Below are 13,690 nucleotides of genomic sequence, written 5' to 3' on the forward strand. Positions count from 1 at the left end.
CCTTCCTTCTCCCAGCCTCACAGGTGGCAAGTCTGAGCAAAAGGAAAAATGTAGGGGAGGAGCTGCTTTACCCATTCTCTTCCTGCCTCTTCTGCTTAAAACTGCCCTCTCCCCAGCGGGTGGAGGGCAGATTAGCAAACAATGAAAGGGGCAAGTAAATAAATAGGTACCACTTCTGTGGGAAGGTAACAGCATTCTGTGTGCCTCAGCATTTAGTCATGCCGGCCACATGACCATGGAAACATCTTTGGACAGCGCCGGCTCTTTGGCTTGGAAACAACACCCTAGAGTTGGATTTGACTGGCTTTTGAGCAAGGGAAGCCTTTACCTTTACCTAGTGTCTCATCATTCCACAGTGGTTGTTTAGATAGCTGAAGGTGTTATGATGTACATTGCTCCATAACGAGGTCTATTTATAACCAGAAGAAAGGATTCACAAAGAGTTTGTGTTGTTTTGTTTTTGAAAAAAATATCACAAAGTCAAATGGAACAATAGTAATAGGAGAGTTACATGGCTGAGGGATTGGGTGTTTTTGTTATGCACAACCACATTTATTTTCAGTCCATTGGTTTTCTTTTTTGGAGCTCATTAGTTATCATTGACAGTTGTAAATATGTGTCTTTACTTAACCATCAGAGGTGGAATTATGCTTAGAATCCCCTGGACTTCATTGTTGCCAATAGTGCATAATTGTTATATCAGAGCAAATTAAAGCAGATCAGTTAAAGCAGATCAGATTAAAGAAAGCTGGAAAGACAGAAGTCATTCCATAAGGTGGGAGCCACAGCAGAGAAAGCACATGTACAGGCAGTTGTTGATTTTGCCCATTTGCAGTCTGGCACCCGCAGAAATTCCTGCTTACATGAGTGGAGATGTCATGGTGGAGCATAGGGAGGGAGCTGGTCCTGTAAATTAGAGGGGCCAAGACCATGAAGGGCTTTATATGAGCCAATATCTTAAACTAAGCTAGGTAACAAATGGGCAATCAATGCAGTGTCTGCAGAATGGGAGTAATGCACATGTTCCATCTAGCGACCGCTAGTAAGAGACTTGTGTGCCATGTTGGCCTTTGCTGGTCTGATGTTATTTTCAATCTATTGAGCAGTCAGAGTTTCCACAGTAAACAAGACTTGTCTCAAATAAGTTTTGGTGGCAGGTGTCTGTCTTTCATCCCCTTGATGTAACTCTGTCTCTTTCTCCAGCCCAAGTGTATGATGACATTCGCACAGGTGGAGTCTTTGAAGAAGGTGGCCTCGAGCCCAGTCACGTCTTTGTGACAGTCCACGATGCTGTTTTGTTTGCAACCATGAATGGCAACAGAGCTACACATCGTCCTGTTTTGGGAGAGGTATGGATGATTCACCTCAGCCCACCAAACTGTGGACCTGATCACTTTAAAATGATGGCAGCATCCCATTGGTGGACATGAGGATGCTATCATGTCTAGTTTAAAAAGCCACAACACTAATTTATTAGCTCAGCAATCTTGCGAACAAAAAGAATAATCTGTTTATCATTTCTTGTAATCCTAAAGGGGACACTGTAGAACCTCAGCAATGACCACCTAAGTAGATAGTTAGGAATAAAAATTCCCAAAGAGCTAATATTTGTCCCATTTTTCCAACTGGTTTGAGTACTCCTTTGCTGGTTTTCACTTGCACACACATTATTTGGTTTCTCATAACTTTATTATCCCGTTTGATGACTTCTTGCTGAATGTGTGGCGTGATTTTTAAAAGCATTGCGCTTGAGGGGAGATGATACAAAAACTGTGTGTGTTTGCATCTGGATATCTCACTCAGATATACAAGTCACCAGTAGCATTCAGACATGCAGATTACCACTCGATGCCACAGTTGTGGTGATGAACATGCAAATCCTCCTACTCGTAATAGAGCTTATTAAATTTCAGACGTGGATGTCAACACAATAAACTAGTACAAAGGCATTTTATTTTTAAATTGTCACATCACGTGCTGAGCTCACGGGGTAGCCCTGCTCCTAGTTTCATTATCTGCATTACTCTGCTTGATAAAGGATTTGCCAGCCCAGCTTCAGCTGACATGATGATGAAAGGTCTTATCTTTGCCATATAATGATTATTTGCTTCTATGACATTTACTGAAGGTGAAACCACCTGGTTATCATTTAAATGTGGGACAAGGGACTAATTCTTTGTTCCACAGCAAAGGTGTATCTACTTCTTGAGGCTTGGTAGGAGAACAAAATGTAGGGCCCAGCCACACCATATATATAATACTTGCAGGTAAAAACATAAATGGCAGACTTTTGTGTACATTTAGATTGCTAATGTTAGCATCTCTACTCCCTCCCCTGAAAAAAAAATATGCCCAACGTAAGTAAAATCTTCCTGTATTTCTCCTAAATTTCCATTCTTGCTGTTTAAACCCATTATTTATTTATACCCTGACTCTCTCCCCTAAAGTGGGGACCTAAAGTGATTTACACTGCTCTCCTCGCCTCCGTTTTATCCTCACAACAACTCTGTGAGGGTAGGTTGGGCTGAGAGTGTGAGACTGGCGCAAGGACCCAGCGAGCTTTCATGGAAGAGTGAAGATTTGAACCTGGGTCTCCCAGATCCTAGTCTGACATTCTAAAACACCACAACACACTGGCTAAACCCATTAAACCTGAACAACTTGTAGTTTCTTTGAATTGTCATTGAAATAAAACTATGCAGAATGATTGTAGGCCTTGTTCCTACAAACTTTTTAATACCTAAGTATGAATGAGTACAAAATATATGTACAGAGCATCAGATGTGAAGGGCATGTGTCTTAAAATTCATGTATACAAGGTCTCTCCTAAGAACCTTTACTCTATGCAGAATTTTTTCATGGTGCCCGAAGCAAATGGAAATGCATTGCCAGAGCATACATATAACAAGGCCATTGCATAAATATGTCCTATGGCAGTGCCAGTACAAAATAATTTTTTTTAAATCTCATACACATGAGATACACTGTGTATGATACACATGATACACATGAGATACAGTGTATGATACACATGGTACACTCCAGCCCTCTCAGCTATAAAGGCCAGCTCCATGGATTATTTTAATAATCTATATACTAATACTGAAGTCGCCCCCTTGCGTGCGGATACCTAAAACCGCACATCGGGGGCACCTGGGGGGGGAGGGAGATTTTCGTGCACACTTGGGGCAGTCCCCAGGTGTGCACAAAAATCTGAAAATCTGAAAAAAATATCGGGGGGATACTTAAATCCCCCAAAAGGGAACGGCTTCGGCAGCGGCAACGGGAGGGGAGGAGAAGGCTGGCTGGCGGGCGAGAGACCGCGAGTCCCGGCGGCTGCAAGCCGCTCAGGCCTCGGTTCGGAGAGGGGGGGAAGGAGGTGGGTGGGGGGAGATCAAGCGGGGGGTGGAGGAGACGGGGGAACCGGCGGGATGGGGGGGAAGCTTACCTGCTCCTGCTGGTTCCTCCTCAGCCAGCTCAGTTTGGAGCTCCCCCCCGCGAGTTTCGCGGGTCCTCTTTCTTGTTTAAATATATTATGCTTTTTAGCTTGTAAATAGTAACTAGTTATTCCCTCCCTCCTCATTTTTCCATACAGAGAGCAAGTCAGATAGAAATCTCTGTCTCTGATGAGTCTCTGGAAGACAGCAGTGCTGAATTCCAAAACTTGGAAGAGGTAAGTGAAAGAAAAAGATGGTAGTAGGGAGCGAAAAGTCTGAGCCATCTTTCAGACATGCAATCTCTCCAATACATTTTTGACCAGTTTCTAATCCAGGGCACTATTCCTAACTGAGATCCCTTGTTTTTCCCCCAGGAAATGTTTGGAGGTATTTTTCATTCAGAGACCCAGACAGCACTGTGAGTTCTCCAGGAATGCTCTTAAGCAACTGAATCCTTAACTGAGGAATGCCTTTTAGGAAGAAAGGTTCCTGCATTCAAATGAAGAGGACAGTGGGCTCTGTACATTGGGGCATGGGACCATTGAGCTTTTGGGGTACCAAGGCCAAAATGCCTCTCTTACCTGACAATCTTTCCTCCTCCCATTCCTTTCTGCTTTCCAAACTCAGAGCAACTGGCTCTCAAAGCAGGTATCATGGGCAACAGAAGAAGGAACTCAGGACTAAACTTTGTCTACATAGAAGAAGCAGAAGAGCAGCAGGATTATTACTACACCTCTCTGGTCCTCAGTTGTTGCTCATTCACATTTCAAGCAATGCTTACATAGATATATGAACAGAAGCATACCGAGGGACTATTAAGCATTAGCCTTGTTCTTATGAGGAAAAATACAGGAAACATGGAGAATGCCTGCTGGAGAGCCAGGCAGATATCTCACAAAATGAAGCCACTTGGGTTTGCGAAGGGATGGTTGTTTCTAAAGTGTGCACTGACTTTAGGCCCCACACTATACGTAAAGAAATCCCTGGTAATACTGCCTATCCTTCCTCTGATTTTTAGCACTAGAACACAAAACTGTCCCTTTTTCTTTCTGGGGCTTAAGTGCAGCAGCATAATCTGTGACTTTAAGTCTCATTACCTGGAATAAGTGCCACATTTTCACACCACTGCTTAAAGAAGGGTTGCCTTCTCCATTACAAACCCCACTTTTTTCTTTTAGGGGAACCTTTCCATTCAGAGGGAAAAAAACCTATTACTTCTGGTAGGAACAATATGCATAGACAGGCTGTCATAAATGTGTTTGACATATATGGCTTGATGAAATGTACACTGAAGCCATTGGCTGAAATGGGCTTTTGAATAGTCCCTTGTGTTTAGAACTGAAAAGAAAATAACTGCTTCTACAGTATTTTGGTGCTTCATCTTCCTGTTCTCAATAACTAAACATTTACAAAATGTTCAGTTTAGGTTCATGTTGCAAAACAAACAAAGCTTCTGAAAGCACCAATTTTCTTGGACCTGTTTTCCAGTCCCATTACATATTCTGGGAAAAGGTGTACATCATGGATAGTATATTAAAAATATTTACAGCATATAACCTACTCAGAACTCAAGCTTCAAATAGATATTCAGGCTGAAGATCTTTAAACTGATCTACACAATACATCTCATTTGGTTTAGTATTTGATCCCTTTTAAGCTGTGTAACCTTTTCAAATGCTAAATGAATTTTCATTAGCATGCCACAAAGAGAATCTACCTCTCAGGCAGACAAGCCTGACTAGATAACCTAGAAACAGGTCTCTTTCGAATTTTATTTTATAAATGCAAAGTGATTTTTATATAAAAGTATGAATGATGCAAATTGCTCTTGCGTTTTTAGTTTTCTGTTTAATTTCATCTTGCAGTAGGGTTGAATTTATAAAGCCTAGGAGTCAAAGTTAAAGGTTTTATAATGAATGCAAAGCTGGATGAATATAGCCCAAGCCACAAGAAATGACAAAATGTTACTTGTAGCCCCCAAATTCAGATTTTCCTAAAATGTTTATCTGTGAACATGGGGGGGGGGGATCCCTCCAGCCATTTTCAAAGAAAATGAAGACTGAAAGGATCTTGGGGGGAAAATGAAACATTCTATTTAAATATCACATCGCAATAAATAGTGGAAAATGAAGTAGATTTGAAAGTGTATTTAATGTAGTAGGTCTGGAACTTTTAAAATACATGGTTTTGAAGGTGAAACTAAGTTTTTGTTTTATTGTTTAAAACAATCAATAAAAAACCCAAGAAAAAGTTCCTAGGAGCATGACTGACACTTCTGCAATAGTAACCTGTACAGCTGTTTCAGACATCTATTGGACATCATTGTCTGGGACAGTGTTCATAGTGAGTAACATACTCCCCTACCACCACCCATCTTGGGAGACATTTTAAAAATATTCCTACATATGGAAATCTTTTATCTAGCTGTGAACATACCCACTGTTATCATAGAGACATTCAGGGCTCTTTTTGTAGAAAAAGCCCAGCAGGAACTCATTAGCATAATAGGCCACACCCAACAGCAGGAACTCATTAGCATATTAGGCCACAACCCTGACAGCACAGCTCATTAGCATATTAGGCCACACCCCCATGTTACCAGAAGTGTGGTCATCCAGCCACACCCACCTTTTGCTTCTTATTCTGTTTACCTTGTTTGTTGTCAAAACCCAGGGCTTTTTTTTGTAGCAGGAACTCCTTTGCATGTTAGGCCACACACCCCTAATGTAACCAATCCTAATGAGTTTCTGCTGTTGGCTGTGGCCTATTATGCAATAGCCCTGGTGACATTTAAACAAAACAAAAACAAACACTATCCAACTTAAATGGTGAATAGTTACATACTCTCCTCATACCCAACTCAGTTGATCACATACACACATCAAAACACACCTACCTACAGAAAATCTTTCTTACCTTTTCCAGTAGAGGATGGGGGAGTAGGGTTGACAGCTCCAGATTGGGAAACTCCTGAAGATTTGGGGATGGTTGAATTTACAGTGAGGGAAAGAAAGGGAAATAAGGGGAAATCGCACTGTGGGAAGCCAAGCAAGGGGGGAGGGAAGGAGGAAAATTAGAAAATGGATATATTTGAAATGTTGTGGATCAAAATTATGATAATGTTGCTATATCCTTTTAATAAAAAGTTTAATTAAAAAAAAAAGATTTGGGGATGGCACCAGGAGATAGGGTTGCCAAGTGCTTTTTGAGCTGCAGCGGGGGACTCCCGGCTAGCGGCTGGAGTGTGCGCTTGCCGCACGCACGTCACCCAGAAGTGACATGATGACGCCGGGCACACTGGGGTGGGGCCACGACCATCCGAGGGAAAACCATAGAGTTTTCCCTCGGATGACCGTGGCCCCGCCCCTAGCGTGCCCGGCGTGATCACGTCACTTCTGGGTGACGTGCACGTCGGGGTGGGGTTCCCCCCAGGGCCCGATCTGCCAGTGGCGGGGAACGGGCCTCTGGGGCAGGGGATTTCACGCCCCCTGGGGGGACTTGGCAAGCCTACCTGGGGAGGACAAGAGACCTCAGTGGGGTACAGTGCCATAGAGCCCGCCCTCCAAAGCTGCCATTATCTCCATGGGACTAATCTCTGTAGTCTGAAGATGAGTTGTAATTCTGGGGGGATCCCCAGGTCCCACCTGGAGGCTGGCATCCCTACCTCATCTGCAATGTCAGTCAATACAGTGATCCAGAAGCTCTTTGCAGACTCAATGACGAAGTGAGGCAGCACACTGGCAGTTTCCCAATTCCTGTTTTTTCTTTTAAAAAGTAGGTTCATGGACCCTGAATTCAGATCAGGACCCAGGCGCAGGGGGATAGGCTTTAAGCCTTGCCTTCATGCATTTTTCCTGACCTGAAATGATTTTCAAAGCTGTTACTTACACCATTGAAGTAATGATCCAAATCAGATCCCCATATATCTGCTTTTTCAAACCAGTCTGATGAATAATTTATTTATTTATTTCATTTCTACCCCACCTTTCTCTTCAATGGGGACCCAAAATGACCTACATTGTTCCACACTCCTCCATTTTATCCTCACAATAACCCTGTGAGGCAGGTTAGGCTGAGAGTGTGTGACCTGCCCAAAGGTCACAAAGCAAGCTTCCATTGCAGAGTGAGGATTCAAACCTGGGTCTCCCAGATTCTTGTTTGATACTCTATCCACCACACCACATTGGCTCTCTAATCTGAGAGTAAATCCCATTGAACACATGTATAGGATTGGATTGAACTAATTTGCTTCCAGGAAGGGAAGGCAGCATGGTATAGCCTGATCTTGGAAGATAAGCAGGTTTGGTACCTGGAAGGGAGACCGCCATGGAAGACTCTGCAGAGTAAGGCTGTGGCAAAATGGGGACCCACCCTCAGCCCTGGGAGACTGAGCAGCCGTTCTGTGGCTCGCAAGCCCCTGTTTTTGCCTTCCCACCCTTCCTGGTGGGGCTATTTCCCTTCATTACACGCTGCCACCACTCACTGGATTGACACCGCCTTCCTAGAGGGACAGTGAGACCCCTCTGGCTGATTCCCCAACCTTGGGAAGTTGGTACCACAATCTTTGGGCTCCCCCTGGAGATTTGGGCCCGTTTGGGTTCCCTGGCCTCCATTTTGTTTCTGGTAATGTCCTGAGCGGGGATGATTAAGTGTTCAGGGTGTTCAGGGATTAAGGGTGTTCAGGGACTGGAATGACAGGTACCAGAGTGAAATGATAGCCCCAGGGTATAGAACACTCCAGCTACACCCTGGAGCTGTCATTCCACTCTTGGGCCCGTCATTCAAGTCCCTTAAAACTCCTACTACACCCTGGAGCTGTCATTCCACTCCGTGGTCTCTCATTCCAGTCCCTGAACACTCCTACTACCCCCAGGGGCTGTCATTCCACTGTGGGGCCTGTCATTCTAATCCCAGAACACTCCTGTTCCCACCAAGAGCTTTCATTTGTCTCTGGGGCCTATCATCCCAGTCCCAGAACACTCCTCCTACCCCCAGGGGCTGTGATTCCACTGTGGGGCCTGTCATCCCAGTCCCAGAACACTCCTGCTACCCCCAGGGGCTGTCATTCCACTCTGGGACCTGTCATTCCAGTTCCAGAACACTCCTGCTACCCCCAGAGGCTGTCATTCCACTCTGGGGCCTGTCATTCCAGTCTCAGAAGACTCCTGCTACCCCCAGGGGCTGTCATTCCACTCTGGGACCTGTTATTCCAGTCCCAGAAGACACCTGCTACCCCCAGGGGCTGTCATTCCAGTCCCAGAACACTCCTGCTACCCCCAGGGGCTGTGATTCCACTGTGGGGCCTGTCATTCCAGTTTCAGAACATTTCTGCTACCCCCAGAAGCTGTCATTCCACTCTGGGGCCTGTCATTCCAGTTCCAGAAGACTCCTGCTACCCCCAGGGGCTGTGATTCCACTCTGGGGCCTGTCATCCCAATAGGGCTGCCAAATGCCCCCGGGGGCGGATTTCCCCCCGCTTTGGAGGCCCGATTTCCGCCCCCGCGGAATCGGGCCGGGGGGAACCCCACCCCGGCGTGCACATCACCCGGATGTGACGTCATGACGCCGGGCACGCTGGGGTTTTCCCCTCAAATGGCTGTGGCCCCGCCCCCAGCGTGCCCAGTGTCATGACGTCACATTCAGGTGACGTGCATGCGGATGCACGGGACACCGTCCAGGAGCCCCCCGCCGCAGGAATAAACAGGTTTGGCAACCCTACATCCCAATCCCAGAATACTCCTGCTTCCCCCAGGGGCTGTCATTCCACTCTGGGGCATGTCATTCCAGTCCCAGAACACTCCTGCTACCTCTAGGGGCTTTCATTCCACTCTGGGGCCTGTCAGTTCATCCTCATAAGCCATCTGCTACCTCCAGGGATTGTTATTCCACTGTGGGTCCTGTCATTCTACCCTTGCAATTCGGCTAACAACACATCTGCTACCCCTATGGGCTGTCATTCCACTGTGGGGCCTGTCATTCCAGTCCATGTCCAGTATATTTGGGACCAGCGACCTTAATGGAAATTTCATTCTGCATTTTCTTTGCAACTCTTCTTGAGCTGTAATGTATTTCAATGGAGCCCATGCAAGTCAATTGGCAGGCTCCCATTATTTCCAATAGGCCTTCAAGTCTCTCCCATTGTTTCCAATGGGCAATCCTGTCCTTCCTTTTAGTACATCCAATCCGGAACTACAGGCCACTTACCCTTATGGGGAACCATTTTAAACACCAACTACAGACAGCATCCATCTTACACACCCAGGTAAATGCCATTTCGTTACAAAGGCAATGGCAACCCACCTCTGCTTCTCATTTGCCTTGGAAGCCCCTTGCTGGGGTCACCATAAATCGGCTGTGACTTGACAGCACTTTACACACACATTTGTTTCCAGCACTGCACTGAAGTGTGTTGCTTCTTTGTCCAAATGTGCACTGAAGAGATCCTTTGTGCTGGACAGAGACTAACCCAGTCATTCCAAAATCATTATTAACATATTGTAACATATTGCTGGTGATCACAAAGTCCAAACAGTCATTTAAGCCTGTCACAGCAAACACACATCAATACAATACAGTCTTATGGCACCTTAAAGTCTAATGTTCATTATGGCATAAACGTCTGTGGACTAAAGTCCACCTCAGCAGATATTTGAGGTGTGTCCTTAGATAGCAGACACGCATACACACAGGTCTTTTACCACATATAACCACATTAACATATTTCTCTCTCACCCCTCTTTTGTAAACACTTTAGGTGGTTCTGATCTACATCTGTTTGCACTGCTCGGACATTCCTTTTCTGTATTTAGCTGCATGCAGAATTGCAATGAAAATCCTCATGGATACTGAGCCACAGAAATCTTTCATCTCCTAGATCTTCCCATCCACATGCATGGGTTGTTCTTTTCTGTCTCCCTACTTCAACTGTTCACGAACATCAGTAGGGATATTGCTCTCCTTTAACAACCAGCAGTCAAATTCTGATGGCCCTGTACCACGGCTTCCCTGTCGCACTGCTATTAAGCAGCAAATCCGCTGATTATCCCACCATTCCCCTGCACCCCAAACTCCAAGCTCTCCCTCCCAAATTTAGATTTCCCCCTCTCCCACCACATGTTGAGAAATTGTGCTAATTATTAGTAGCATTATAGTTCAAACTATTTTAAAGGCAACTGCAGCAGCTATAGCTATACTGCTCAGGAGTAACAGACCAGGAACACTGTAATGAACAGGTGTAATAGAAGATAATTTTCTACAGAATTACTATAGTAAATGATTTTGCCACATATCTTTATTGACTCTTTGTCATTTTTGTCACGGATGTTGGATTTCCTCAACCTCCAAGTGGAGCCTGGAGTTCTCCTGGAACCACAACTGATCTCTATATGACTGAGATCAGTTCCCCTGGAAAACATGGTTGTTTTGGAGGTAGGGTTGCCAGCCTCCAGGTGGGGCCTGAGATCTCCCGCTTTTACAACTCCTCTCCAGCTGACAGAGATCAGCTCCCCTGGAGAAAATGGCTGCTTTGAAGGGTGGACTCTATGGTGCTGTACCATGCTGAGGTCTCTCCCCTCCCCAAACCCCGACCTCTCCTGGCTCCACCCCCAAAGTCTCCAGGTATTTTCCAATCTGGCAACCCTATTTGGAGGGTGGCCTTTATGACATCGCATTCCTGAGCTCCCTCCCCAAAATCTTCCTTCCTAGGCTCTGCCCCCAAATCACCAGGAATTTCCCAACCTAGAGCTGGCAATCCTAAAAGGAAGACTCTACCGGAAGAGAGTACCGCAAAGACAGTGCACACTATAAAAATTCGGCTTCTATTCCAGAGAGGGGAGGAGGGGCCAGAATATGAAGTCTGGCGTATCCCTGTGATGAATAACCAGTTCCTTTTGTCTGAGTCCAGTGGCACCTTTAAGACCAACAAAGTTTTATTCAAGGTATAAGCTTTCCTGTGCAAAGCAGACTTCTTCACTGTATCTGAGCTGGAATCAAACTTTGTGCTGCTGCTTCAGACCAACAGGGTTACCCACTCGAATGTCAGCTCCTTTTTGTTGTTGTTGTTGTTCAGTGGGTCGCACAGTCGAGTCCGACTCTTCGCTACCCCATGGGTCAGTTCCTTTAATGATTAGCAAAAAGAGGCTTCTTCCTGGTCAGGCCCCCAGCGACGGCTGTCAGAGCGCGAAGTCAGCAGCAGTCAGAGCGAAGTAAAATGGCGGCGCTTAGCCCCCGGTTGCGAACGGCGCTGTGCGTTGCTCTCCTGTTGTTGTGCGCAGTGACAGTCGTCCTCTTGGTCGTGCTGCTTGCTCGAGCTTACTCCATGAAGCCTGCTGTGCCAGCTCCTGAGATCTGGGATCGGGAGGGGGAGCGGCGCGTAGAGGCTGCGTTTAGCCCCCAGGAGCGACGGGACCTTAAAGAGGCACTGAAAGGTAACGCGGGAGTGGGGGGCCGAAAAGGAGCACCTTCTCAACGCCGCTGTCAGGCAGAAACTGGTGCCACAGCCTCAGGCCATTTCTGCACGAGTTTTCGCCTTGCTTAAGTCCCGCGCAAGTTCATTATTTATCTTCCAACATGAGGACGTGCATGGAAGAAAACGAACACTCGCGTGAAGAGGAGAATGGTGAACTTCGCAAGGCTTTGTCACTGATGTGGAAATCAAAAGATGTTGATGATAATCATTATCAACATTGTCATCTTAAAAAGTGTCCACAGTTCCCCACATAGCTTCCATTCAGTTGCCATAACGGCATGCTTTTTTAAAAAAATCTTGCTTATGACGTGTTGTGTTCATTGTCTTGGATGTACTCTCTCAACTTGAGAGATTCTCATTTATCTGTAAAACAGGGTTGGGAAATTCCTCTAGATTTGGGGGATGGATCCTGGGGAGAGTTGAGTTTGGGGGTGAGATCTCAGTGGGGTATAATGTCATACAGTCTGTCCTCCAAAGCTGCCATTTTCTCCAGGGAAATTTATCCTCTGAAGATCAGTTGAATTCCAGGAGCTCTTCAGCCATCACCTGGAAATTGGCAGCCCTAAAAGTAGGATAGAGCCAATCTTCTAAATATTTCGTTCCCTCGCAGATTTTTTTTACATGTGATGTAATTTTTTACATGTGATAATTTACATGCCCGTTTGCTCTAGATGGGAAAACAACAATACCATCTGCCTCTCTTCCTCCTCCTCTTTCACATGTCCATGCATGCATGCTTGCTCTGGAGAGGAAAGGAACACACTACTCTCCCCGTGCATCAAACCTGCTATTTTCTCATCCCAATAAACCTGGTCATTGCCCATGGGTATCACAACCACTGGCAGGAGGAAAGTGGGGGAAATGGGGTGTGTGATGCCAGCACACAAACCAGAAGTGATATCGTGATGGGGGTGCACTAGGATTTCCCAAGAACTCTGTGGTTTAACTAGAGTTTTTCTGAATACTAGAGCCCCCCAAATTATGACATCACAACTAGTTTTTGACAGAAGTGACATCAGCACACCTGAGTGATACAAGTGTGCCTGTCCTCTCCCCCTTCCACTCATGGGGGTTGCAGACTTTGGCCAGGCAACCCTAGAAAATAGAAGAACTGTATATTTTCCCTCACAGAGTAAGTTATGGGGGTGGGCTTTGGGAATACAGCACTAGAAAAGTTTCCCCACCTGAGCACTGCAGACCTCCTCTTTTGCACAAGTTGCCATTTTGTAACTTACCCCATCCACCAAGCTACCATATTGTGACTTATAGCTCCCAAATAGCTTCCAGAAACATAAAGTGTATCTTCCTTTTCACCAACTATGATTAAAATGTCATTACCTAATATAGCTCAAGATGGGTAGCCCTGTTACTCTGTCTGTACCAGTAGAAAAGAGTAAGAGTCCAGTAGCACTGTCCTGTCTAGCGTGAGCTGCAGCTGGCGCAAATGCTTTCCAGGTGTGAGTCAACGCACAGCCACTGAAGAGAGTTTAAATCGTCTTTATTTAACTTCACAGGCATTCAGTAGATCATTCACTCACAATCCAGCTGATAGCTGTATAGAGCGTTACATCTTTCTGATCTAGGTCAATTCTATGGCCGTGGTGAGAAAAGAGATGGGCTTCCCCTCTCCTTGCAGTAAGGGTTGATGGACAAAGAAACGGAAAAGAACAATAAAACTCCTATCTTTGCGCCTCTGAGCTCAGGAAATTACTCTTAATGAGCCAGTCAGAGGGAAGCTTCTGGGACCCCTAATTGTGAACTCCAATTCCCAGGTGCAACTACTCTT

General features: G+C 45.6%; 2 protein-coding genes across 2 annotated transcripts in view; both read left to right on the plus strand.

The window, feature by feature from the left end:
- The window catches only part of SLC26A9 (solute carrier family 26 (anion exchanger), member 9), a 50,753-nt gene extending 46,878 nt beyond the window's left edge, over positions 1–3,875 (plus strand). Inside the window, exons 18-20 of the mRNA XM_015417016.1 lie at positions 1,204–1,349; positions 3,596–3,673; positions 3,812–3,875. Of these exons, the coding sequence (XP_015272502.1) occupies positions 1,204–1,349; positions 3,596–3,673; positions 3,812–3,859 (272 nt within the window). The 3' untranslated portion in view covers positions 3,860–3,875. The remainder of the gene's footprint in view (positions 1–1,203; positions 1,350–3,595; positions 3,674–3,811) is intronic.
- Positions 3,876–11,551: 7,676 nt separating this feature from the next.
- PM20D1 (peptidase M20 domain containing 1) overlaps positions 11,552–13,690 on the plus strand; it is a 26,617-nt gene continuing 24,478 nt past the window's right edge. The window contains exon 1 of the mRNA XM_015417010.1: positions 11,552–11,863. Within this exon, the coding sequence (XP_015272496.1) occupies positions 11,647–11,863 (217 nt within the window). The 5' untranslated portion in view covers positions 11,552–11,646. The remainder of the gene's footprint in view (positions 11,864–13,690) is intronic.

Source organism: Gekko japonicus, unplaced genomic scaffold (genome assembly GCF_001447785.1).
Source record: "Gekko japonicus isolate JY-2015 unplaced genomic scaffold, Gekko_japonicus_V1.1 scaffold522, whole genome shotgun sequence".
Lineage (NCBI taxonomy): Eukaryota > Metazoa > Chordata > Lepidosauria > Squamata > Gekkonidae > Gekko > Gekko japonicus.